Raw genomic sequence first — 27,777 nt, forward strand, 5'->3', positions numbered from 1 at the left:
CAACTTCTACTCAGACAGCTGGAGTCACGCATGATTAGTCAACTACGATGTACCAGGCTTGGCCTTAACAGTGATCACAAACTGAATGTTTTCTTACGAACCACATCAATATCATAGTTGATTTAATGTGCTCTAGGATCTACTTTGTTATCAATCATGCACTGGAATTGTTGCTTATTGACTATTAATCTGTTGATCCAACCATTGGTTTTTGGTGGTTTTATGATATTTATCCCACCCTCCGTGAATAGATCTGTTGGGCATGTTATTTCTTGCTAATTCTTGTCACTCCATATAGCCATCATGGATGTACCTTTAAGAGTTGAAATATGAGCAATGCAGCCATTTGTTAATACTAGTTGAGAACATCAATAGTGCCAACTTAATAGCTGAAATGTGTGGATGCTCTTATGATACATACCGAACAGCAGACCAATGTTATTATTCAGTTCAACTTTTTATTACTCACATCCTGATATTTGTCAATGAGCGTATATTGATAAGAGCTTTTGCTTCAAATATTAGCTGTGCGCATAATGTAACTGGTGTTTTTATATTAATGCTATGTTTTTCTGCGCCATTGAATCTAGCAGCACACACATTTTTACCTGCGCTCATGGACATATGAGCCCAATATATTCTTGCTTTAAGAGATTTTGGTTAGCAACGCGCAAGCACATTGACACGTGACCCGAAACATCAAGCTTATTTTACTTTCGTTTCAAGGAATCTGGATAGGTGCAAGTACACGAACACGTGATATTTCCATGTTAATGTCACCTGACTTCTAACAGAGATAACTCTGTTCCAACGGCATAGTTTGTGCTGCATCTCTTATCGAACCAGCCGTGGCAGATTTGGGGCAGGGCAGCTGGAACCCAGCGTACCCACATGACTTAATGGTAAGCCCTGTTTCATTTTTTTGTGACATATAGGTTTATATTGATGTAATTGTCATATTTCAGTCCATGTTTTGTTTTTTCTAGCCATGGCAAATATGCCATTTATATAGAAGATTGCACTTCAAACATTTTGAATTAACAAATGATGGTAATTGGAGATTGTTATACTGTGTCTCGTGTTTACAGAGGGACTGCATGCTCTGTACACAAGGTGTTCATATACTCACTAAATCGTAATGATTTTGCCATTTTTGTTTTTCTTGACCGCTGTGACCTTGCGGGATCCACATTGGACATTTATACCCCATATTATTCTTTTCAAAGAGGAGAGGCTTGGCATCTGTATACATGGTTTTGGTTGGGTGCAGTCGTGCTTACGTGGTGGAACATTTCTTTCCATTAATTCTTTTCCATGTGTAGCCATGCTCACGTGAAACATTTCTTTTCACTAATTCTTTTGCATCTTCCCATTTTTTCTAGCCCATTCATATTTCTCGCGTGATCTATCGCCTTAGTTGTACCTAGCTTGACGGCAATAACATAATGCACCCATTCCCGTGCTTTTTTTCCAGCGTCATCAACATATGACTTATCGGTTCCCAAAACAAATACTCCTTTCAGGCCAATTACCCAGGATTTATTTCGCGAGCCACATGTATGAATGAATGACCTCTCATGGCTTATTTGCATTATTTTGTTCTATTTTCTATTACGAACGATGCGCAATGCTCTGTAAAAGACTCCTCTAAGGGGTTTCCACTCTCTGATATAGAATACTTTTTGTGATGTATCAATGTAAGACTTGCACACTTTTGCAACTATGTCACGCTTTTATATACACAAATGTATACTTTTGGCATCACATGATTAGATATGCGTTTCTCACTGTCTCTCATGCAATGAGCATAATTGAATTAGATTGTTTGAAGGATCTTGTAGGAATTTAAATTAACATTTTTCATTTTCGGAGTAATGGTATCACAATTATGAGTAATTGTACTTTTGTGCGTATCTAGTCAATTATGTTAGCACAGGGTTTTTAGATCTTTACTGATGTCTTAATGGATGAACAGGACCTCTGTTTATGACAATTCTAATGACTTCTGTTACTCTTTTTTCTTTCATGTTTATTTGGTTTCGTGTTTAAAAAATAAAATTATTTTGATCCATCCTGCTTGCTCTCTCCCTCTATACTCTTCTCCATTAATTGATGAATCATACAGTCAAATGACGGTTTGCGTTTCCATACATTGGGCAATGCTGGTGGCTATTTTCAATTGTTTTCATAGGATTATGGTTAACTGTTATTGTTAATTTTTATATGCACTGAATATCTAAGAACTTTTTCTTGTGGTTTGAAAAGGACCTATATAGTCTAAACAAAACACGTGTCGACACCACTGGTTTCTCAACCAAAACAATTAAAAACATTCTGTTTATCGGATATTGTATTTCAGTCCTGAATTCTTATTGTTAGATGTCAGCGCATGCATAGGGATCCATTTTGACTGTCTTCTTTACAGAGTCAATAGTCTTTTTGGAATGGAGAAACAGGTTGATAAACATGTGCCAAGGATGGATAAACCAAGCTAACAGTTTAGGGGTCCCTCACCAAATCCCACCACACTAATGGAACCCAGGTTGGGGGGTGGAGGGGTACCCTTGGCCAAAACGCAACTCTACCGATTACGACGAGAGAGAGAGAGCGAGAGGTAGGGTGAAGACTTTGCGACCATTCAACCTTATTGAAAGGTGAGCGGACAGTTATGGAGGCCCAGGCCGGCCATTTTACTCCGATTCAGCGAGGAACCACATTTAGGGTTCCTACATTTGTTGGACCGCACTTATATAGAATCTCCTATTGCAGGGGCCAGGCGCTATGGATGCAGTGGTCACTTTTGGTGTTAGGACTGGTCCAACTAATCAGCAGTTTCAAATTTCAAGGAGACAGTTCCTAATGCTGGATGACGGAGGCACCCCGAGGGGCAGACCCCCAGGAGTCCTGCTAAAACAGGAGACCCCAGGACACGATGGAAGTGGGCAGAAGCAAAAATCAACACACAAGTGGTGGCAGGCACAAAAACTGCTTGTGGAAGGCCCCTCTTCAAGTTGAAGAGCAGCATGGCAGGAGAATTGTTTTTGGCCAACAAGACGACGACCTACAGAATTCCAAGGCGTAACTCTGAACAGCAACCAATGCACAGCAAATGCCTTGGGTGAGCCGATCATCCATAAGGATGTTCCGAGGACTCTAGATGGTCCCACTAGCCTAAGTGTTAAAGCACCTTAAAGCATCTTCATGCGATTGGTCCAGAGAACGGGGGATTCATAGGGACTTAGTTGGAGGCAATGCTGAAAATCTTTAATGTCCGTCCATGGGTCTTCAGTTGGCTGCAACTCTTCGCAGTAGTCTTGGCTCCAATGACTATCTGGAGAATGGCACCCTGTGTCCTCCTTTTATCCAAGATTTGAACCTGGGCCAGAGTCCTTTTGCCCCATTAGGCAGCTAGATGGACACACTGCCACTTTGCATAACAAAGCCAAGGCTTTGCCCGGCAAAGGACTTTCCTTATATGGTATTTCCTGACCTAGGAAAGCAGGAAGGTGTGTTAGGGAGAATTCTCTTAAGGCTAATTCCCCTTACCTATAGCGTCCCCCAGCAGCTTTGCTGGATTTGAAGCGTTTATTTTTTTCTCCTGCTAAGAGTGAGACACTTATTCCCACTCTTAGGCATATTTTTGATGTGTGTTTTAGGCTATTTTTGTGCTTATGGGCTATGGAGTTTTTCTCACTCCATAGGTATCATCTTTTTACATATGTGTTACACAGCACCCTCAGTGCAGTAACACAGGGGTGTCGCAGTGACTCCCAAACAGACTCCATACCCTGGGACTGACTACTGTCTCCCAGGGCATGCAAAGTTACCATTGACATTGCTAGTCAATAATTATGAACAAAACCAGTACACACCATCTTACTATGGAGTTACTAGGAAGGGTTAATAGTTTTCACCCGGTGTTCATTTTTTCGAGAGAGTACTGTCCAGTCCCTCTCTCCAAAGTTTCTAGCTGGTGGCAGTGGTTACTACCATTAATATTCAACCGCAAATATTTTCCTATGGGATTTTCCTATTGTTCGAGGCTACCACTTTTTATGATAGCCTTTAACATACCGCTGAGTAATTTTAATACTAACTTTACTGCGGTGGAGTTTTATTGCCAGATCTTTGATAATATTTCTTTCTCGTGTCTCTCTGTAATCCAAACCGAGGTCGGGCCCCTTTGTTACGTCCTTTTGGCGGGCTTTTGGACAGAAGCCCTCCTTCAGGCGCCAGTGAGTCTGGGGTAGACCGGATGTGTGGGAGGGGGAATAGGCACCGTGGACAGGGTTGCCTAAGCAACCCAAGTCGCACTCTGCCCTGATAGGCTGGGGGGTTATCCTGCCAGGATAGCCACACCGCTGTGTGAGTGACAGCTAGGCTGTATGAATGGGGGTTTTTATGCATAAAAGCAGGGATCTGCGGACTGGAAGATAGACGTCGCCACTGGACCTAAGAAATCCAAAGAAGAGAAAAGCCGAAGACATCTGCAACGACAATCACTGGTGAAGCCCTGCTGCAGATCCTCACCACTTTTCTCCAATGACAAGAGAAGATCTTCGCCTGCAAGAGCCTTCTTCCCTTGAGCTGGTGGGGCCAACCGCTTTGCCAATCGCCTTCCCGGACCTGCCTTGGTCGAATCGCCAGTGCCAAGCACTAGGAGACCGGATATCCAGGGACCCGTCCACCACGACCGCGATTTAAAGGATCTCCCGAACTGCAGGAACTACCGCCGCAGGAGCCTCATCCACTTTTAAGGTACATTGTTCCGCCAGGACTCCCGTTTCATTGGGTACTGCTAAAGGTGTTTTAAATCCTATACTTACCTTCTGGGCTGGCCATCTCTTTCGTCTAACATTCTTTCTACCTTCTGCACCCTCCTTTTCAACCATTAAACAAAGACTTGACTGCAGCTACTAGAACCGTTTCATCCTGGGCACATTGCCTTGTACCATTGACTCTGGCACAGTCCTATTGACTCTGGCTAAATCTGTTACAACTGCCTTCTCTAGATTGCTTTTCATCAAGAAATGTGTTGGTGCACCTAAAACTCTTATAACCACCTTTCCTTCCCCTTTATATATTGTTGAAGTGCCATTTTGCTCGGTTTTCGCCTAAGAATTGCTTATGCTAAAGTACTACCTTGCCTAACTTGTTCACAAATCCGATTGGGAAGTGTTGCTGGTGTGTTTAGGAGTCTAACCCTGTATAACCTGACCTTTCCCTCCCTCTGAAGAAATTGTTAGAGTGCCATTTTTGCTTAGTTTACACTGTGCCATTTTGCTCAGTTTTCACTCTTGCTCAAACTTGTCTACAATTTAAATAGGGAGTTGTGTATACTTTTCTTGACTGTTTTAACTTGCTTTAATGATAGCGATTTGTGTGTTGAGTTAAGAATGTAAAATAAATATATATATTCTTTTTGATACAAAGCTTTGGTCAGTGTTCCCTTGTCCCATAGTACTTTAGTCCTATTGTGTAAACCCTGAATACTGCTCATCTCCCTCTTGAGATAAGTCTGACTGGTCAGCCAGAGCTACCAACTAAATCTTTGTGGTACAGACTGATACCAAAGGGGATTTATTGCATATACCTGTAGTCCTAATCTTCTGTAGTGCTCCCTAAGGGAACTGCATAGGATACTGCCTAACAGAAGGTGGCCAAAGGACGAGATGGCTAAGGGACAGATGGCCAAATGAAGAGGTGATAACTGTGGCAGAGCCATTTTGCAAGAGTGAAAAAGGAGAAACCGAGTACAAAAATATTCACTGCCACCAGCCCCCTCTTGGACCCATCATTCAAGTAACAAAAGTGATCCTAGAAAAAAAGTAAAAGGGATACAAAGTATCTCTGCCACACTTCACTTTAAGGTGATATGCGCAGCTTCAAAACAAGGAATTTCCTAAGGGGAGACAACAAGGAATTTCCTAAGGGGAGACGGGGTTGCCCCTGCACCAGTAGCCATGGGGGCTGACCAGCGTTGCCAAAACAGACAAGCTAAGTAAGGTAGGTAGAGCCAAAAGATTTTACTTGCCGCCAAGAGTTAGAGGAGGCATCAAACAATAGCAAAAAATGGGGCGTTCCATTGATGTCAATAGAGGTAAATCTGCACACACAAAAAAAGAACATCTTTCCTAACAATATTGAAAAGAGGCAGCACTGGAGGAAGGACAAGCAAACAGATATTTACATAGCCACAAAAGTCCCTTTGGGTTTTTATTCTCAAATGAATAAACACAAACTAATTTCTCAGGAGTCACCCATGCAGCATTATTGGTGCCTTGCATTAGGTGTATTGTATGGTTTTTATGTTGCAATTATACTGCATCAGGCAACTTCTGTGAAAGTTGGTTATGTGGCAGTTAATGGAATAGTTCAGTTTTCATACATTTGGTGTTCTTTCAAAAGTCCTCCATAGGGATGAGATCTGCGTAAAAGGATCTCCCCCAAAACAAGTATTCATCACACCAGTCGGTTTGCTGTAGATCGTACATTGATAGGTGACCCCAAACAGGTGCGATGCCACTAAACTCCTGGTAATGTGCAGATTAAAGAAATGTTTGTTTTGCTCTCCATAACAAACCTGTTGCAGGTGCTCGTATTCGCTGAAAATGCATGCATTTATCATCGAGATGGAGTGGGCCTGGACTGGAATGCAGCAAGGCGGTTTAGAGAGCATAATTTAAATGTTACCTGAAATGATCATCAGAGGACAGGAGTTTAAGAGGTGGGAAAAGTGAAAGTAGTAGAAAGAAATATTGGCAGGAACAAGGTTGAGTGATCCAGCCACAGAGAATATGATTCCAGAGTAAAATTAAATGTTCATGATTTATCTATACACGTATGGTTGCTGTGAAAATGTATTGGTTGATTTTGAGCACTGCATAGATCTAAGACAAGTGGGGGAAATATACCTAAAAGTATGTGTAGGAATATTCACATGCTCAGTTAATCAGTGAAAGTACTTTAGTGGTAGGTGTTGGTAAAACGTACTCAAGTTATGCACCTAAACCAAGCAGAATTTCACTTTACAAATGCATAATGATTTAGAAGAGAGTACAAGTAAACGGATCAGTGAAGGTTAAAACATCCATGGCACCTTATCACAGGTTCCTCTTTGCCTCTCCTTACCTCATGGACCTGTCGAATAATTTCTTTAATAAGTTCCTCCCATTGAGCTTCTGTGAAAGTGGGCTTAAGTTCTGGTGTCCGCAAAGCCTTCAGTAGAAGCGCACATGCCTGGCCCTGATTCAAAGCAGGAAGCAAATAATAGATCAACACATACAGCACTCTAAGGAGAAGTAATGCACAAAAGGAGAATGCACTGTGGTCAAGAGACCAAACTTTCACAGCCTGGGCTGATCTTTGACAACACATTAGTAGAAGATGCTTAGATCCTATTTGTTCAACTCAAGTTAATAATGAATACAATGCCCTGTATGCACGGGTTACTAACCCGGCACCTCGGATTTAAAAAATGTGTTCTGGAGACTTGTGTGTGCTATAGTGGATATCAGAGATGGGCCAAGCATCTACAGATTTGCTCTAGTTTTAGATATTGAGAATCACGTATAAGATAGCAAATGTAAGTCCAAAATGCGAAACAGCATTGCCTCATTTACTTCAGAGAAAATCATAGAATGGTTACTGATCTCAGAAAAATGTGTTTGGATTCAACCTTTTACCTGTCGGTGCATAAAAAAAAGCATAGGATAAACTGAAGGACACATTTTTAAATGCAGCAGATTGAACAGACGAAACAAGTTTTGTCTTACAAATCAAAACTGATCGTGATTCAACCACAAACTAGAGAAATGCTGGTGTGCAGGCCATACCAGGACCAGTAGAGCAATGGGTAAAAGTGAAGAAAAAACAGTTAATCCCAATTTTTTGTTATTTGGCAGGTATATAGTTTTCCTTTAATCACCACAAACCTCTGCATAAGGACACCAAACAAAAAGCATCCACAAAGATAGGACATAATGTACAATACTTTTATAGACCATATACATGCTGCTTACTAAATCAGAAAGCTCTGAATGGGAGCAACCATTGAATGCTATATTTGCTTAGTGGAAATCAACAAAAATAAGCAGCACAATCATAAATATGACAAACCAGTAAAATGAACACATTAGGTAACATTAACAACCTCTAGTGAGATCTGGTAACTTAATTGAAAAACGAGTTCTGGAGATTAAAAAGGTTTTTACAAGTTTTCATGCTTGAAACTTATTCAAACTAAAGGCTTAATAAGGATATTTGATTTAAAAATCCAAATTGAAGCTCTGCTAAGTGTCAAAAATGAAAGTGTAAGTAAGGAACAAGTTACTTACCTGTAACTTATTCTCCAGCACGGGCGTGGCATGGATTCACATGCGCATTCCCCGTCATCACGCTGAGAATCCTCAGTAAAAAGTAAAAGGAAAAAAAGCAGTTTCACTTTCGTTTACAAATGGTCTTTCTCCTATAAACCAATCACTGTGCTCTGGGTCACTCTGCCATCAGCCAATGACTGCCCTCTCCCTAAGCCCTCCTCTCTGGCAACCATCTTCAGATTTGGTAGCACATACGTGGCAGTATGCCCAAGAAGAGCGGCAGAGGGGCAAAAGGAGGGTTCACATGGCAATCCATACCTGCCCCATGCTGCAGAACATGTAGTAACTTGTTCCTTCTCCAGCATGGGGTCTGGCATGCAGTCACATGCTCATGAATAAATCATACATAGCAGTACATATATACACAACCACAGGAGGAGGCAAGGCTCAACAGAAGCAATTACTCTTACCTCCTCACCAGGCTCACCTTCAAGCGACCAGATTGCGTAGCACTCCTTGGCCGACCCTGGACTCCTCTCTGGAATCCCTGTCGATGCAGTAGAATTTCGTGAAGGTTTGCGTAGACCTCCACGTAGCAGCCCTGCAGATGTCTAACATGGGAACACCAGACAGGAACCCCGTCGTCGCAGCGATCGCTATGGTAGAATGGGCTCTCGGACAGCCTGGCAGCAGTCAGTTTGCCAACCAGTGACAATGAGTGATGCAGCCGGAGAGCCACCTGGAGATGGAAACCTTGGACAAGGCCTTCCCATGGTTCAGAGGATCAAAGTTCACAAAAAGCTGAGAAGTCTTCCGGAAACTCTTTGTGCAGGCCATATAAAATTTCAGCGCTCTGGCCACATCCAGCGAGTGCAAAGTCCTTTCAGCCGGGGACGAAGGCGTTGGGGAGGGAGGGGGGAGAAACAGGCAACACCAAGGGTTTGTCGAGATGAAATTCCGACAGAACCATGGGCATGTAGGAGGGGTGCGTCCGCAGCACCACCCTCGTGGAAAGTCAAATAGGGCCGCAGTACAGGGCCTGGATCTCACCCACTCTCCTGGCAGAGGTGATGGCCACGAGGAAAGCCGTCTTCCAAAAGAGAATCTTGAGAGGAGCTTGATGCAAAGGCTCAAAGGGGGCACCCATGAGCCTAGTCAGCACCACGTTGAGTTCCCACAGCGGGGCAGGCGCCTTCACCAGCGGGAACTATCGGAACAGTCCTTTAATGAACTCCTTGACTAGATGGTGTGACCAAAGAGAAGACCATCCCGGAGACCTGTTGTAGCGGGAGATAGCTGCCAGGTGCACTTTGATGGAGGCGTGTGCCAGCCCTGATCTAGCCAATGACGAGTACGGAAGAACTTGGGGGCCGTAACCCTCAGAGGGTTAATCTTCTGCAACCGGCACCAGGTCGCGAAATGCTTCCATTTGTGCCCGTAGCACTTAGTCGACGACGCCCTGGCAAAGGACCTCCCTGCAGTCCACAGGCAGCTCGTACACACCGAACTCTAATGCAGCAGGAGCAAGGCTTTCAGGTTCAGCGATCCTGGGTCGTGGGGCAGGATTGCGCCTCTTTCCCTAGCGAGCAGATCCGTGACCACTGGTAGCTTGACTGTGGGGGGTGGGGGTGACACGGACATGCTCAGAAGGTCCGGGTACCATATTTGCCTTGGCCACGCTGGTACGACAAGGATAATCTTGCACCGACACCATTTGAATTGACTGATGACTCGTAGTAGTAGAGGCAACGGAGGGAGCGCGTAGAGGAACAGGCTTTCCCACAGGAAGGATGATGCGTCCCCCATGCTCTCTGGCTGGGGGAACCTGCTGGTGAACCTTTGGCACTTGGTGTTCGTCACTGTCGCAAAAAGATCGATCTGAGGTCTGCCCCGCCTGAGGAAGATGCTTTGCACTTGATCCTGCCGAAGCTCCAACATGTGGCAAGAGCGCAGCGCCCTGATGACAGAGTCGGTGACAGTGTTCTTTTCTCCCGCCAGGTGAAAAGGAACGAGAAACATCACCTGAGTGACGGCCCAGTGCCACAATTTCCTACACCTTTCTGGAAAGCGCTGGAGATCTGGTGCCCCCCCCTGCTTCCTGATGTAAAACATTGTGATGGTATTGTCCGTGAAGACCCTCACCACCTTGCTCTTGACAGATGGAAGAAATGACTTGAGGGCACAAAACACAGCCTGCAGCTCCAGGTCGTTGATGTGGAGCTTCTTCTCCAGCACCCACAGGCCTCTGGCGTGGAGATGTCCGGTGTGGGCTCCCCAGCCCTCCTGGGAAGCATCCGTAGTGACCATCTCCTGGTATGGGGGGCTCTGGAAGTCTATGCCCCCGGCGATGTTGGAGCGCACCCCGCACCACATTATCGCTCGACGGAACTCCTTGTCAAGCACAATCTTGTCCTTGAAGCTTCCGGATACCTGGAGTCAGTGGGCGTCCAGGAATTCCGGGAGGGGGTCTCATCAGCAGTCTGGAGAGCCTGATCAGGTAGATACACGACATGCCAAGCAGCGACTTGATGGTCCTCACCGTAGCAATCTTCAGTCCCAACAGCCGCTGCACCATGCCCAAAACGGCCGCTATCTTTTCTTCTGAGGGGGCCGCCAGGCAGAAAACCGTGTTGAGCCTGGACCCCAGGAACAGAGCGTCCTGCAATGGAATCAAGCAAGGCTTTGGATAGTTCATAGAGAACCCTAGATCTGTCAGCAGCCAGACAGTCCTCTTGGTGTGATCGACGGCAATGTCCCTTGACTTGGCCCGGATGAGCCAGTTGTACACATGAATTCCCTTTAGGCACATATTAGCCGCCACCGGAGCCAGGCACTTTGTAAAGACTCTGGGTGCCAACTTCAGTCCAAAGGGGAGAGCCTTGAACTGATAGTGCTTCCCCTGTACGACAAAGTGCAGGAACTTGCAATGTTTTTCGTGAAGGGGGACGTGGAAGTATGCGTCCTTTAGATCCAGCGACGACAGGAAGTCTCCCTCCTCCAGTTGGCAGAGTACATGCTGCAACGTGACCATCCTGAATGTTTGGGAATTGATGTACTTGTTGAGTCGTCTTAGATCGAGAATGTGCCTCGAGCCCCCGGTCTTCTTTCTTACCAAGAAGTATCTGGAGTAAACTCCGGAGCCACTTGAGAACCAGCTCGATTGCCCCTTTTTGTAACATGGCCAAAACCTCCAGACGCAGATGAGGGATGTGTTGTTCCTGCAGGGCCACCAGTGGCATCAGCAGACGCTTTCGCTGAAACTCCAAAGTGTGTCCGTGGGTGAGAGCGTCCAGCACCCATCGATCGGTGGAGAGGTTTCCCCACATGCTGATGAAGTTTGCCAACCGGCATCCCACTGGGGTGCAGGCGTGGGGTCCCAATATCCTGGCTGGTTCAATCCTGTTTGGAGGCCGAGGCACGACCTTGGGGGCCTTGACGACAGCCACCACCCAAGACCTTTGAACAAGCCCTGTATGCCTCCTGGGTCGAGGAACTGGAGGGTTGGCGGTACAAGGACAAACCTCTGCTGAAACCTTTCGATGATCTGCCCGACTTCCCTCCTGAGGAACGAAAGGACGGACTGTGCTATTGCAGCGTGCCCAGGGCATGGCCGTCTGTCAGTCTTGATAGCCTGAAGAGATTCAAAGACGGCATTCCCGAAAAGATTGTCTGCATGTCCAGGACCCTCGTCTGAACTTCCTGCCTAAATTTGGTGGCCTTCAGCAAGCCATGACGACGGAGGCAAACCCTGTTTCCCATCTGGCAGAACCCTGTATACGCAATGTCCAGGGCCACGATGATGGCGTGGTCCGATGCCACCTCGCCCTCCTGAAGGATCTCCATCGCCTCGACCAGTCTGTCCTCGGGAGGAAATCCAGTAGCGGGGCCATCTTGTGACATAACTCTTGGTCATACCTGGCCAGGATAGCTTAAGCGTTCGCCGCCTTGACCGTCGTTGCCGCTGAGTAGATGACCTTTCTACCCACAGCGTCCAACTTCTTCCCCTCGCAGTCCAGGGGAACGGAGGCAGAGGACGATGGGTTGGATGACTTCTTCTGCGCAGCTGCCGAGACCACGGAGTCCGGTGATGGCTGTGACCACAAACACTTGGGTGCAGACTCCAGCATACAGTATCTCTTCTCCAGCCGGTCAAGGCGTAGTTTTTCAGCAGCGCCAGGCCCTCATCCCAGATGTCGTCCCGAAGGGGCACTGCCAGAATGGTCTTCCTTTTTGGCTCCCGGGGCTGATAAAGGAAGCCTTCCTTCTTAGTCTCCTCCGGCGTAAGCTGAAAGATTTCCGATGCACGGGCAACCATGGAGTGGAAGGAGGCCACTTCATCTGGGGGAGAAGCATTTGGAGGCAGAGAGATGTCGCCGTCTGTGTCGGTCATTGCTGTGTCCGTCCCCGTAGCCCTAGGAGGGAATGGGGGGGCAGTGGCGGCTGGAGCAGAGGAATAGGGCACCGCTTCCTTTTCTTCGGCAGTGGTGGCCCCGGTGTCATCGCCGGTGGTGCCAACAGCATCCTCTTCTGCATCTCCGACACCAGCGTGTCAAGGGTCGAGAGCATGTCATGCAACAGATATCTGAGAGTAGGGTCGCTGAGCCCAGCGCCTATGTCATCGCCCCTGCCGACGTCGTTGCTCCCTTTGAAGGCGACTACCTCCTCGAAGTCCCCGTCCACATCTTCCGGGATGGTGTGGATGGAACGCTCGTCCTCCTCGGAAGAAGACATCCGTGCCCTGGAGTGCTTCCAACCCCGCCCCCTTTTTGAGTCCTGAGTGGTCAATCTTGGGCTAAGTGACAGCATTCTCTTCTCTGGGGTCTTTTCCACTGGTTTGGCCGAAGCCCCCTGCCCGGATGGACTGAGGATGATTTAGCCTGGATCACCTGGGACTTCACATGCAGGTCGGACACGCTGTCCTGCTGTTTGGCCTTCTCAGGTTTCTCCCGCAGCTTCCCCGGGGTAGCTGACTTTCTCGACGAAGAACTGGAGCAATGGCTGGAGACTGAGGCCGATGGAGATGAACGCGCCCTGGCATTCAGGGGACCCGCTTGCGCGGCGACCCCGACAGAAACTGACTTGCAGTGCTTGGCCTTGTCTTGGGCCCCCACGGATGGAGTGCTCTCAAAGCACTTAGAAGGCCGCTCTGGCTGGCTGGATCCGGATGAGGCATGCCCCTGTGAACCACACAGGGTAGAGGCCTTGGCTTGAGCCACGCCGCCAGTCTGATGTGCCGATCCTTCATAGTGCGCTTGGTCAAGCCACGACAAATCTTGCAAACATCCTCCTTGTGCGTCGGGTGAAGACAAAGGCACTGGGAATGCTTGTCCTCCATGAAAACATTCAGCAAACCGCAGCTGGTCCAGAACTTTAAGAGGGAAGCAGCGTCCTCCTCCGACATGGTCCAGCGTGCGGTGTAGGCCCGATGGCCTTCTGGAAACTTCAAAGAAACACTCAACAATTCTGCCCTTGCAGGGCGATGAAAGATGCCAAACACATCCCCGTTAGTCGGATGAATAAACAATAGAGCACACGGGCTCGGCCGAACAAAAATAGGAATTTCCTAGCAAAAAAGCGCAAAAAGCTCAGAAAGCTCTAACAGTAAAACACGAGGACTCCCAACATTTGGACGTGCAGCAAAAATCTGAAGATGGCGGCGAGAGGAGGGGCTTAAGGAGAGGGCAGTCATTGGCTGGGGGCAGTATGGCCCAGTGCTCAGTGACTGGTTTATAGGAGACAGACAGTTTGTAAACGAAAGTGAAACTTTATTTTCTTTTGCCGAGGATTTCCAGCCTGACCGGGAATATTCACGAGCATGTGAATCCATGCCAGACCCCATACTGGAGAATTAAACCTTGATGCTATTCAGCCCCTGGTTATAGCCAAGGGGAGCCTGGTTAGCCTGAAACCAACAGCTACCAGGAGCTACTTTTGATTCCTATGGCAAGTGGTGTCATACAAATCTAGCTATATGATATTAACGGTGTATTTTCGCCAAGGTACATAAAGGGGAATAAAGAACACACCTAAGGGGCAGTTAGACTTGGTACCTTGTGGAAAGTTAGATTTGCTGCGCACCATGTACTAGCTCCTGGTGCCCCAGAGGTAGCTCCTGCCTAGCAGGTTATGCCCGATACCCAGGAGCTGCTTTTTGCTCCTGGTCAACAAATCCCAATTTCGATCCCTGAAGAGGCATCCTCTACTTTGAAATCATTCAATTCTAATCAAAGCCATACTTTTGAACAGCACACCCGGACCTTCGTCTTTTCCTCTCAGTGATTGGGCAGTTTGCAAGAAAATCTACGACAGATGTTAAGCCGCAGATTGAAAGTTGCAGGCAAGCACATATTTTCCAGCTATATGGATCTTTGAAGGTTGAAAGTAAAAATGTACATTGTGCATGCACGCCTAGAGATGCAAGACTGCGGCATTACAGCAGATCAGAGATGATTTGATGAGAAAAACTAGTCTGCAGGCAATGCCATACCAGTCCAAACTTAAGAAAACAGCATTTCACGAATCTATATCTGAGAAACTCCCCACTCTGCGGCTGACAGATGAGTGTTGGGCAGTATTCATCGTCACAGACAACTGCGCGATCTACAAAAGGGCAATCCGTATGGAAACCGTCCAAGTTGTGTAAAAGGTATCTCAGGTTCTGGGAACCACCATAATCCAAAGCTTAGAGGAAATCAAACTACTCCTGAAAGCAAATTCTAAAAAGATGGCATACGAATTGTTGACTAACTCCCTGGGAAAGTGGAACTCTTTTTGAACAAAGCCATGTAAAATAGAATGAAAGCAAACCTTGTTCATACAAGATCTATAATCTGTAGCTTGAACCGATTTGATTACCATTGTATAAGCCTTCCATGTGTTTGGACAGTCCATATAACACTATGCTGGTGAAACAAATAAGCTCATGAAGGGAAAAGATTATTTGGTCCAGGTGTCTAAAAGGAGAAAATCCATACAGCCATCGACTAAAATGGCCTATTGTTCCACCTCCTGGGCTAACGCTGCAATACATATCAATGCAGTATGATTGTAGCATTAAACATTGTTGAGATTAATTTTCAGAATTAGCACTGAGGAAAGGTTCTGAGCGGCACCGTAGTTGGTAAGCAAGGCAATTGACACTAAGGTTGTGCCAAACTATGCAGCTAAAGAAGACTGAGCAGTAAGGCAGAATTCAGGAGATAGGGTTGTGGTGTAATACATTTAGCCCTGCAGATAGAACACAAAGAAAATAGGAAATACAGATGTACAAAAATATACTAATTGATCAGGCTTTCACACTATAAGCAGGTAAAGTAGCTTTCACTAAAACAAACCGATAAAAGCATATAAATACTGCGACATGACAGTACCATAGCTTTGTCAAGAGGGAATGAGAACCCCTCTCAGCCGGGGGGGGGGGGTTGAAATCCTATAAGTGAGTAATCCAGAGCCAGCTCTAACCTAGAGGTGGACGATGCTAATTGAGAGGGCCCCATTACTGCCAAGCACAAGATGCTTGCCACATTCATTCTATCTCTGCAAGAGCCAACGTACCATAACCATGTAACAGCAAGGAGCAGTTGTTAGGGGAGTTTTCCTAAAGTCACACTTGGAGGTAAGATTTTAGTAAGCTATCGCAGTGGTTTGATCCCCAACTCTTAGCATCAGTCTGTACTACTCAAGGACCTTGGTAGAGTGGCAGAGCAGTCAGGCTTATCTTAAGAGGAAGGTGTGAGCTGTAGTTAAGTACACTAAACCTAGCTAGTAATGCACATCAAAGAAACATTCATTTATATTAAAATATAGATTATATTTACACAAGAGTCAATGTTAAATACTTAGCACAATAAACCAGCACACATAGGTATACTTTACAATACTTTCAAAAGACCACATATTAGTTGGTAGTTGCTGAACGCAAACAATTGTTACAGGAGTTTGACAGGTCTATTGTACCATCGGTAATAAGGCGCACCCACAAAGTAATACAGTAATTGCATTTAGTCGGCATACACATAAGATAGCGATTTCTGGGAAGGAAAACAGTTGGTTATTGTTATCGTAGCAGAGCTTCAGGTTCTAGAGGCGGTTTTCCATGCACAGCAAGTCTTTTAAAGCCCAAAACGCAACCCTAGCTAAAAGGCAGTTCGGAGAGGCTTCAAGTATTAAAAAGCAGCAGAAGACAAAGGTTCCTGTGGATACTTTATAGTCTCTAGGAAAGATGATGCAAGCAAACTTAACCAACTTGTGGCTAAAGGAACACAAACAGCGGCTTGAGTCTGAGGTAAGAGGGTGTTGCCCTGGACGCCTCTACGTGCACTCCAACGCTCTAGAGCGATTTTCTGGAATAAGTTAAGCAATACCTTTTTCCCAACAGTACCTTAGATTTGAAGAAAACATTTGTGGTGGATGGTCTGCTATGCTGCAGCGCTGGACCAGACTTCCGGATTCCATGGTCTGATGACGAATGGCAGGACAATGGACAGGATCCTTCAGCAGCAGTCTCAAGGGAGTAACTATGGCACGGCTTTAATCAAGTTCTTTGTTCAATCTGCAGTGCAACAAAGTGCGTGATTTGTCCGGTCAATCGCCTTCGGTTCCTGCAGTCCTAAACTCTGATGAGGGGGGTCTGGACGAGTAGGCTTGTGTCTCTGGAGTGTCCTTGAGGGCTCAGCAAAGACTTGGACGGATTCAGCCTTTCCACAATGATGCACTCAAGATGGGCTGCAGGTCTCCTGGTATTGGGGTTCTGCAGCACTGGAAATTCACAGGACCTCTGGAGATGGCTCAAATCAAAGTTGGTCTTGGGACTGGTTGTTCCCACCAGTCAAAGGGAAGGAGTCTCCCTCTTTAGAGTACCTCTGACGCAAAGAAAACGGGGTCAGGACAGTAGTGGTCACTTCACTGTGTTGCAAATGGTCTGCAGGCATCCCTGGTCATCGTCTTCTTAGATTACTTCAGCTTACAGTGGTCGACTTGCTTTTCACTTCAGAAGCCTCACCTTGTATACAGTTCCAGCACTCACTCCTCTGCAATCTTCCTCTGCAGTTTACAGAAAGGGGTGTTTGGCTGTCCAATAAGGACAGCCCAACCCCCCAGTGGGAGCTGGTTCCATTCAGGTGCTCTGCCAGACAAAGGACAGGGGTGGGTGGAAAATGCCTTGCCCACTTCCCGCCTGCCCAAACACTCTGGAGCCTAGACGAAAACTCAAGGGTTCCCGCCAAAGGCAAAACACACACATACACATAGGCATCCCCCACCCCCCCAGAACTGTAGATGAAGGGCTAACAAAGAACCACCACGCTAGCAATGGCAAACAAAAGAAGGGTGACCCCAAGTTGGTACTTGGGTGCCCCTATTGTGCACTATTGAGGCTATGGCCATAGCCTGCATTAGAAAAATCACCCAATAGTTGGTATAACACGACCACTGCCACCAGCCATAACTATGAGATTGTCTATGGGACAATAAAGAAGCAGAGAGAAAAGGGACACTAGGTATCCCTTTGGCACTCCACATAAGGTTGTGTGGGCCAATCTCTCAGACTAAGGTTTTTGGAGAGATAACAAGTATCTCTCTATCCTTAATAACTGTAGTTACTCTAGGATAAAGAAAACATCTCTCAAAGGAGGACCCTAAGGGTCTCCAGCAACACTGCCCATAAGGAGCTGTGCGCTGCAATATTAAAATGCAGATGCCTTCAAGAGTTATGGAGACAAATAGACTCCATAGGATAGGTATAACACAGAATAGACTTTCAAAGGACAGAGCACATAAGAATGAATGAGTGGAAAAAGGCTCCACTCCTTCAGGATTTCAGAAAGGTCCAGAAGTCATGCAAAAAGTGCTGAAGTCTCACTAGGAGAGGATATGAAGTATAAAAATTATAAATCTCCCTAAAAGCGGTAGAGGGAGAAAAGCCCCCAGTGCCACACACTGTCAGTAACATGACACCGGAAACCAAGAGCAACCGTCCAGCATCCCACGTGGATTGTATGTGGACGCCCGAAGCAGAGACAAAAAAAATAAACAGACGTTGTGCAAGGAGTTATTATGCTTATGTGCCGCAAGTCAAACCACACAACGCTCCCCATTCTTGGCAGCGAACCCATCAGGTGGCAGTGAGATCGCTAGACGCACCAGGGACTATACAAAGGACAGGCACCCCCACACAGAGAATGTACTTACCTTAGGGGAGGCTAGTCCAAGGACCCCCAACAAATTCAGACATGGGACTACCTGGGACCCCATGACTATTCTGCAGCATGCCCAAACAGTGAAAAGGGGCAGAGCTTAGCCTGTTTTTTTTTTACAACTATTAGTTTAATCACCTCCCAGGTGGGGGAAGACCTGGCCAGATTGATCAGGGCAAGGGATACAATGGCAGGAAGAGGGGGAGCATAAAGAGGGTGACAGGTTTTTCAGGTTAGGTCAGAAGAGGAGGAGGAGGTGGCAGAATAAAAGACCAGCAGGAATAAGGAAGGCGAAGGGGAGCATGTAGGTGATTTCTGGAGCAGGTGAGGTATTGTTTGTGAGTGCGGTGAGAGGAACAAGTGTGATTAGAAAAAAAGTGTAATGAGTATATATAAAGTGAAAGGAGGGTGCTTAAGTAGGAGTTGGGGTGGAGTGGTAGTTGTGTGGAGGAGAGAGAAAGTAATGAGGAAAGAGGAGGAGTATTGCAGACAGAGAAGTAGTCTGGAGGAGGGAGGAGTACAGAAGTGGAAGAAGTAGTAACCGCAAAGAGTGGAGTAAATGCCTAAAAGGAGCGAGATACTGGAGGTACAGAGGAGGAAGAAAGTAGAAAGAGTAGAGGTGGGAGGGAGTTGAAGGAGGAGAGAAGTGAGAGGAGAACACCATTCAGTGAGTAGGGAAGGAATACTTGTGCATGCAAGAAAGGCGACCGGGCCATGACAATCCCAATTGCCATTCTCGCCCACTATATGCCCCACCCCACCTAAAACACATCCTCCTCAGATCTCTTTAAGGTAGCTTTTTCAAACAGTAATATCAATATTTGTCCGGCCAGTGTTATTCATAAGCAGCCTGCTACAAGTCAGTGGCTTAACTCAAGTTCGAAAATGCAAAGCTAACAGTTTTGTCTTGTGTCCCTCAGTTGCCAGACAGGACTTTTACTTTATTAACACAAAACAGTGTAAGGTGTATTGACTGTTATGGTCATCAATTTCAGCAGTAAGGCGGGTCAATAAAATGTACTGGGATGAAGAAGGGAGTTGAGGGGAATCGCAAGTGGGCTCCTCTCTCTTTTGTCTTATTTGACACCCCCTTCCCTAACCCAGGAGTCCCTGGCCCATGTTAGTCTCTAGTGATTGGTAACTCCTGCTGTCTAAGGTCTTTGCTTATCTGGATGTGATGACCTAAAGGAAAACTGGTCCTAAACACTTATAGGGTCAGGTATGGATAAGGCATCAGACCCTCAAGCCCCATCTCCTTACTACTTTCCTCCTTCCAACTTTGCCCACTGTCCTTTCTACGTCTCTACCATCTGTCTCTCCTACCACATACCTGCACCCTTCAAAGTTACTGCTACCTTTCCTACCAGTCTCCACTCTACTACTCTATCCTCTGTAGACTACTACTCTCTTCGCACTCCCAAACCCAGGGATATGGTGCCCTGCTCACCCTTCCCAATACACACACTATTATTATGACATCCCTCCCTCATTTCTCTCCTTCACCCTTCTCCTTTCACTCTAAGCCTACACCCCCCCCCTCTACTAGCTTCACTCTCCTTCAACACCCAATCACTCTCCAATTACTACCCTCAGCCTGTACTGTTTTGGCATTTCGACATTTAGTACATTGATGGACACTAACAGCACATTCTTTTTTTATCTATAGAAACGCTAAACAGAAAATTGAAAAAACAAATGCTTCATGGGAAGAGGAAGGATATACCATTGAGAAAAATATCTGTTTTGCGACTCGCCCAGAGTGGGTAAGTCCATAATTAGTTGGGTTGTATAAAGAGTGGAGTTTATAGAGTTTGCAGATACAGGATTCCATTTTGTCCCCAGGATATGGAAATAGAATCGCATGTCAATTGTTGGTCCGGTGGGAGTACTTACAGCCGGACTAGAACATTTAACGGGGTATGTGTATGGCCTAAAACTGTTGAATTTTAAGTATGTATGTAATATGGACTATCTTTGAATCAATGCCACTATAATAATTGAAACTTGTGTATAGGCGCGTTACAAATGCCATATCATATCATAATCATGAGAAAAAGAGTTTAGTTAATGAGGGCTGTCACTCCTGTGAATACACGGGGCTGTCCAGTTTTCTATTCTCACAGGACTGGAAGTATTCCTGGTACCAGTGAGGGATTTATTCCAGCACATCCGTTTCATCTCCAAATTATACAGAGGTGAGTAAGATGTGCGCATCCAAGCTGTGGATTATTTGAGAGTCATTAATAGCAGTTATAAATAAATAAGGATGACAAGAGACTATGATAGGTTTTATTGATTTTATTATATGTGCTTTTGTGTAGATGTGGCTTACTCCAGTCCATGAAAGGCAAGACATCTGATCTTGACTTCACGTCCTGAGGAAGTTCTGCACAAGAAGAACAAGTTTCTCTTACCTGGTAACGTTCTTTCGATGGGATGGTTCCACGACGTATTCCATATCTATGACAGTAATCACCACAGCTGTGCTGCTTCGGAAAATCTTTCGGCGTCTGTGTCCTGCGTCGATGACGTCGATACGCTGTCCTCGAGGGCCTCCGCCGAGCCGACGTCACCGGATGTTATAAGTAGGCCGCACGACGCCTGTAGCCTCAGTTGTAGTTTTTTCCCCAGAACGTGTGGCACCAATCTTCTGCCAGTATGACCACAGAAAGCCTTGCAGAAACGTATGTAATCGCATAAAAAATTCTGTAGCGGGGTAGGCAGGGAGGGAGCGATATGGAATACGTTGTCAGACCATCCCATCGAAAGAACGTTACCAGGTAAGAAAGTAACTTGTTCTTCGAGGGGATTGGGTCCTCCAACGTATTCCATATCTATGACATACTCCCAAAGCAGTACCAACGTATGGAGGAGGGAAAAAGAATTTAGAATATAGAAATTTAGAATGCCCAATCAAATTGCAGAGTAAAGGACTGCCTTGCCAAAGGCCAGATCCTGCCCATGGATGGAGTCTAGGGAGTAGTGACGTACAAAAGTATGGACCGAAGCCCAAGTGGCTGCTTCGCAGATGTTACGAATAGGAACACCGCTCTGCAGGGCAGTAGAGGCAGCCATACCCCTAGTAGAATGGGCCCGTAAGCCTACCGGAGGGTCCTTACCCGCCAAGCAGTAACATTCAGAAATTGCCAAGATAATCCATCTAGACAAAGTCTGCTTAGTAACAGCTTGTCCCAAACGCCTTCCAGCGTAACCTATAAAGAGAGCTCATCGCCCACTCTGACCCGGGACATGTGTGAAATGTAGAAACTTAAAGCTCTCCTAGGATCTAACCTATGGAGCCTCTCCTCGTCCTTACCAGCATGCGGAGGAGGAAAAATGCCGGAAGAATAACCTTCTGGCTTAAATGAAATTCCGACACGACTTTCGGAAGAAAGGAAGGACGAACTCTAAGGACACCCCTGTCCTTATGAAACACAGTGAAGAGTGGCTTAACTTAAAGTGCCTGTAACTCACTCACTGCGAGCGGAAGTGACCGCAACTAAAAATAAAGTTTTAAGGGTCAACAGTCTCAAAGGACAAGAATGTAAAGGCTCAAATGGAGCACCCATTAGATACTTGAGAACAAGGTTCAAATCCCAACCGGGCACCTGGAAAGGTGACAGAGGGAACACATTAGTGAGCTCTTTCAAAAACTGAGAAATTAAAGGGATTTTAAAATAAGAACACTCCTCAGACGAGCGCATAAATCTAGACAGCGCCGCCAGGTAACCTTTAATGGTACCCACTTGCAGGCCCTTGTGGGCCAAAGAAAGCAAAAAAAGACAGAACTACAGGAATGTCACATGAAAAAGGATCCACATTCTTAACCCTGCACCAGTCGCAGAACTTTCTCCAACAGCAACGGTACAGGGACTTTGTTGCCGGCCGTCGGGCCGAAAGCAACGCCTCCATCACGTCTTCAGGGAGGTCCCAATCCTTATACCTCAACCTTTCCGAAGCCAAGCGTGAAGGTTGAGGGATCCGACCTCTGGATGTAGAACCTGACCCCACCTCCCGTGAGAGCAGATCATCTCGGTAGGGAAGACGACGTGGAGGGCAGATGGACAAGTCGGGAAGGTCCGGGTACCACGTCCTCCGGGCCCACGCCGGAGCAATGACGATCATCCGGGAACCGAACCTCCGTAAGCTCCACAGCACTTGCGGGATGACGGGGACTGGAGGAAACTCGTACAGCAGTGGAAAGGACCACTCCACCACGAACGCGTCTCCTAAGGCTCCTCTTGGAGGAAATTCCCGAGCAGAACCTTTCGCACTTCTGGTTGACACTGGAGGCGAAGAGATCCACTTGAGGGGTCCCCCAAAGGGCGAAGATCTCCAGGAGAATCTCCTGAGCCAACTCCCACTCGTGAGAGATCGCGCTCTGCCTGCTCAGAGCGTCCGCCGTCTCGTTGTCGTCTCCGGCCAGATGAACTGCCGAGACCGAAACTTCCTGCTGGATGGCCCAGAACCAGAGCTGCATCGCCTCCCTGCACAGAGGAAGTGGCCCTGCACCCCCCTTTTGTTGAGGTAGTGCATGGCCACTGTGTTGTCCGTCAGAATCGGGACATTCTTTCCTCGCACAGTCGGCAGAAAAGACTTCAGGGCAAGCCTGACGGCCCTCAGCTCAAGCCTGACGGCCCTCAGCTCCAACAGATTGTTATGGAGTCTGGACTCCGACGGAGCCTAACGACCGCTAACTCAACCTGTTGGCATGAGCTCCCCCATCCCGTGAGGGATGCATCCGTCACGATCGTCACCTCCGGCCAGGGCAGCCAAAATGGAGCCCCCCTCATCAGATTGCCTTCGTTGGCCCACCACAGAAGGTCCTGGGCGACCGAGGGCGGCACCTGAACGGGGTCCGACATCCTGACGGAGGCCTGTGACCACTGCATCTTGAGAGCCCACTGCCAAGATCTCATCCGCAGTCGAGCCAACGGCACCAGAAGAATGCAGGATGCCATGAGGCCGAGCAACCACAAGAACTCAAACGCCGGGAGACTCTGGGCATGTCGAAACTTGTGTACCATCTGCTGAATGTGAAGAGCCCTCACCTGGGGAGGAAAACACTGCCCCAGTGAAGTGTCGAGCACTGCTCCGATGTACTGGAGCCGCTGAGTTGGCGTCAAGTGAGACTTCTTTAAGTTGAGGGAGAAGCCCAGCTTGTGAAGGGAGTGGCAGGTGACGGACAGATGACCCAGGACTTGCTCGGGAGAGTGTGCCCTGATCAACCAATCATCCAGGTAGGGGTAGACGTGAATCCCCCCTTTCCTGAGATACGCTGCCACCACCACCATGAGCTTGGTGAAAACCCTCAGGCAGAGGTCAATCCGAACGGCAGGACCCGAAACTGAAAGTGCGAGTCGCCAACCGCGAACCTCAGGTACTTCTTGTGCTTGGGATGGATCGGCACATGAAAATAAGCGTCCTTGAGGTCGACACACCAACCAGTCCTGAAGTTGAAGGGCCTGTAGACTTGAGAGAGAGTAACTATCTTGAACTTGTCTTTCCTGAGGAGCTTGTTCAAACCGCGCAAGTCCATGATGGGTCTCAATCCCCCGCCTTTCTTCGAAATCAAAAAATAAGGGGAATACCATCCCTTGTTCCTCTCCGCTACAGGCACCAGTTCTATGGCGCCTTTCTCCAGCAGGGCTTGTATTTCCTGCGCAAGGAGCGGATCCGGACTCTTCAAAGAGAGATTCCCTGGTGGATTGTCGTGAGGCCTCTGCCGAAAGGGAAGACAGGAGCCGTGGGCTATGATCTCCAGAACCCACACATCTGAAGTAATGGCACGACATTCTACAAGATGCTGCGCCAGCCTTCCCCCAACAGGCGAACCATGGGACATGGCCTCATGACTGAGGTGAAGCGGCTGCTGCATTGCCTGAGGGTAAAGAGGCAACTGCCCGAGCGGCCTTGGCACCTCGAGTACCTTGTTTTCCACCTCTGGCACTCCTACGGTGGCCCCTTTGACTTGCAGCTCCTCTCGATCGACTAAAGGATGAGTAATATCGAAAGAAACCTCCCCTCCATTGCTGTCGCCTAGGACGAAAAGGCGGAGGTTGGCGAACTGCAGCGCTCAACGACTTTGCTGCAGCTTTTGAGGTCTGCAACCTCTCAAGGCTCTCGTCCGCCTTGCTGCCAAAAAGATGTTCACCATCAAAGGGCATGTTGAGGAGCCGGGCTTGCACATCAGGAGCAAACTCCGACTTCCGCAACCACGCAAACCTGTGCATTACGGTGCTCGCCGCCATGGACCGGCTGACACAATCTGCCGTGTCCAGACCCGACTGAACAAACACATTGCATCCTTGCCATCCTGTACCATAGCAAGGAAGCCATCCCGTTCCTCCCCTTCGGGAATATGGTCAGTCGCTAACGAAATATAGTTCCACAGAGTGTGCGTGAAACGAGACAAGGCACACACGGAGTTGGCTGCCTGTAAAGCCATACCCCCAGAAGAAAACACTTTCTTGGCCCGGCCATCAAAACACTTGTCGTCCCTATCAGGAGGGATGGTAGGACACGACGCCTGCTTTGCTGGGGCCGTAGCCGCCTGCACCACTAAACTCTCCGGAGTTGGGTGCGTGGACAAGTAGCAGGGGTCGCTACTGGCTGGATGGTATTTTCGCGGCAAGGACTTGCTCACTGCCGGGAGACTCTCTGGGGAAGTCCAAGCCGCTGACACCCTTTTATGCAAGGCCATATGGAATGGCAGTACCCGGTCAGTTGGTGGACCTTGGTCCAGGATATCCGTATGGTCATCGTGCAGAAAATCCACCGGTTGTGCAGACCACCCCAAGTATTCCGTAAACCTCGTCATAAGCCCCCGGTACGAGGACTCGGCATGGGTGCCAGGCTCAGACCGACAGAACTCCACCTCCGGAGAGGTGTCCAGACCACTGGCGTCGTGCAACGACTGACGCAGGTCTTCTATCTGGCTATGACCAGATATAATCCCGTCTGGTACCGTATCAGGAACCAACCCATCCTCAGAACCCTCATCCACCTCAGAAATATAACCTAGAGGCTGGAATGTGGGCACAGAATAAGGGATAAAGACATTTTTAGCCTTGGCCAGAGCCTTTCTAGGGGGTTCCACCGTGCCACGGGGTACCTCCGACAAAACAGCCTCGAAAGGCGTCGAGGGAATCGGCGTGGAGCGCGGTGCCGACAGCTTTGACACAGTCCTCGAGGGCGGAGCCCCGAGCATGTCCTTCGACAGCCTGGGCGCGGATGGCGTCGACGACTTCCTCGGAGGCGGAGCCTCGGGAGAGTCCCTCGACGACCTCGGCACCAAAGGCGTTGATGTCTTCTTCGAAGACTTCACAGGCTCCGACGTTCTCGAGGGCATCGAGGACCGGGACCTGGAACGGGCATGACTAGAACGATTCCCCTTGCCCGAGCGGGACCCCTCCGCGAATCATGACCACCACCCGAGCCCGAAGGCATTCGAGCGGTGTCTCTAGTACGGTCATGGCCGGCTCCTCTCGGAGGCGCGGACGGACCACAGCCCTGCGATTCAAAAATCGCCAACATCTCCTTACGGAAGGAAGCCCATTCATCAGGAGTCGAATGCTTGGTGGGACAAGCAACCCGCCGACGGGCGGCGTCCTCAGATGAGGACCGGGAAGGCGACCGATGATGGCACTTCCGTGAGTGTCTCGAAGAGGCAGAGGAATGGCGGGACCTACTCCGGGACCAAGACCTCCCGGACCGACGACGATGCGGAGAGTCACCCCTCGAATCGTCCGTCGAAAGCCCAGAGGACCTCGGCTTACGAGGCTTGGTCACCTCATCTACAGAAAGATTCTTCTTACGCTCCCGCAAGGCCTTCTAAGTAAGCAGCTGGCAGTCCACACAGTCATCCGTGTTGTGGTCCTCACCGAGGCACCAGAGGCAAGCGACGTGCAAATCCGTCAACAACATCTTGGACCCGCAGTCCCGACACTTCTTAAAACCCGGCCGCGGGTTAGAAGACGAAGACATCATGCGATATCACAAACTAACAGGTTTGAGGAACTGAAAGAACAGAACTCAGAAGAGTCTAGGCGTGCAGAGATCTCCGAAGCGAACACGTCTGTGGAAGAAACTGAACTGAGGCTACGGGCGTCGTGCGTCCTACTTTTAACATACAGTGGCGTCGGCTCGACGGAGACCCTCGAGGACAGCGTATCGACGTCATCGACGCAGAAAGATTTTCTGAAGCAGCACAGCTGTGGTGATTACTGTCATAGATATGGAATACGTCGGAGGACCCAATCCCCTCGAAACGGACATCATTAGTCCCAGAACCGAAACACGTGTCAACTATATAATATGTTTGAAATTAAAACAAACTGTCAAAGACACCAGTATTGAGGATCGGGTCGGAATATGTTGCATATGTACGTTAAGATGTGTAATATGAAGTTTTGTTACACACACACAAATCAGCAATGGATTTCCTTCTTTTTAGTGTATGTGAATGAATGGTAGAGATTATTTGGGTATGAGCCGGATTATGTGTAGTTGTGTCTAATATATTGATTTTATGTTATGGATATGTGTTGGTATCAGAATAAGTATTGCATATATATTTTTGTATTTATTAAATAATGTGTACCTAATGTATTGAGTTAACGGGACTTGTCATCCTTTATTCACTGGTCCACCCCTTTATCTCCTCTGCTCATTTGCCTGAAGGACCAAGAATTATAGTGAAGGTAACCCCTTTTTGTATAATTTATCACTTAAAAACAAGACAGAGGATCTTGAAAAGGATCCTCTGTCGTACCAGGAACCAGTGGAGTTCTGAGAAAGTAGGAGACCGGGAATTTTTAGACCGATTAAACAGTAATCCAATGGCTGCATTTTAGGTAACCTGAAAGTATCTTGCCAGTCAGAATTTCGCTCAGAATAGCGTTGCAGTAATCTGGAGTTTATTAATGCTCCAACAACAGCTGGTCGACCTTGCTCAGCAATAAAACGAAGAATAGGTCGTAGGAGCCTGAATCTATAATAATCGACTTTAGTACCTCGCTTACCTGCAAGTTACAATTCAAATTCGACTGCCAAATACAGCCAAGATGTTTAACTTCAGATGAGAACACAGTAGGCACATCAAATAAGGCAGGGTAGGAGATGAGATGCTTGGAATCTGTCAAAAGATGTTTGGGGCCAAACAAGATGACATCGGTTTTAGTAAGATTTAACTGCAAGCTATATCTGTCAGCATCCATCTTTTGATGTCTTCAGCACAGTGTAGTATCTGTTTGATAAATTCCAGG

The 27,777-nt window shown here is 47.5% G+C and overlaps 1 protein-coding gene across 1 annotated transcript in view; it reads right to left on the reverse strand.

Annotated features, from left to right (window-relative positions):
- Nucleotides 1-27,777, reverse strand: part of MYBBP1A (MYB binding protein 1a) — a 1,153,837-nt gene that overhangs the window by 144,799 nt on the left and 981,261 nt on the right. The window contains exon 24 of the mRNA XM_069614733.1: nt 7,132-7,245. Coding sequence (XP_069470834.1) covers nt 7,132-7,245 — 114 coding nt within the window. The remainder of the gene's footprint in view (nt 1-7,131; nt 7,246-27,777) is intronic.

Source organism: Ambystoma mexicanum, chromosome 9 (genome assembly GCF_040938575.1).
Source record: "Ambystoma mexicanum isolate Mex_15411 chromosome 9, UKY_AmexF1_1, whole genome shotgun sequence".
NCBI lineage: Eukaryota > Metazoa > Chordata > Amphibia > Caudata > Ambystomatidae > Ambystoma > Ambystoma mexicanum.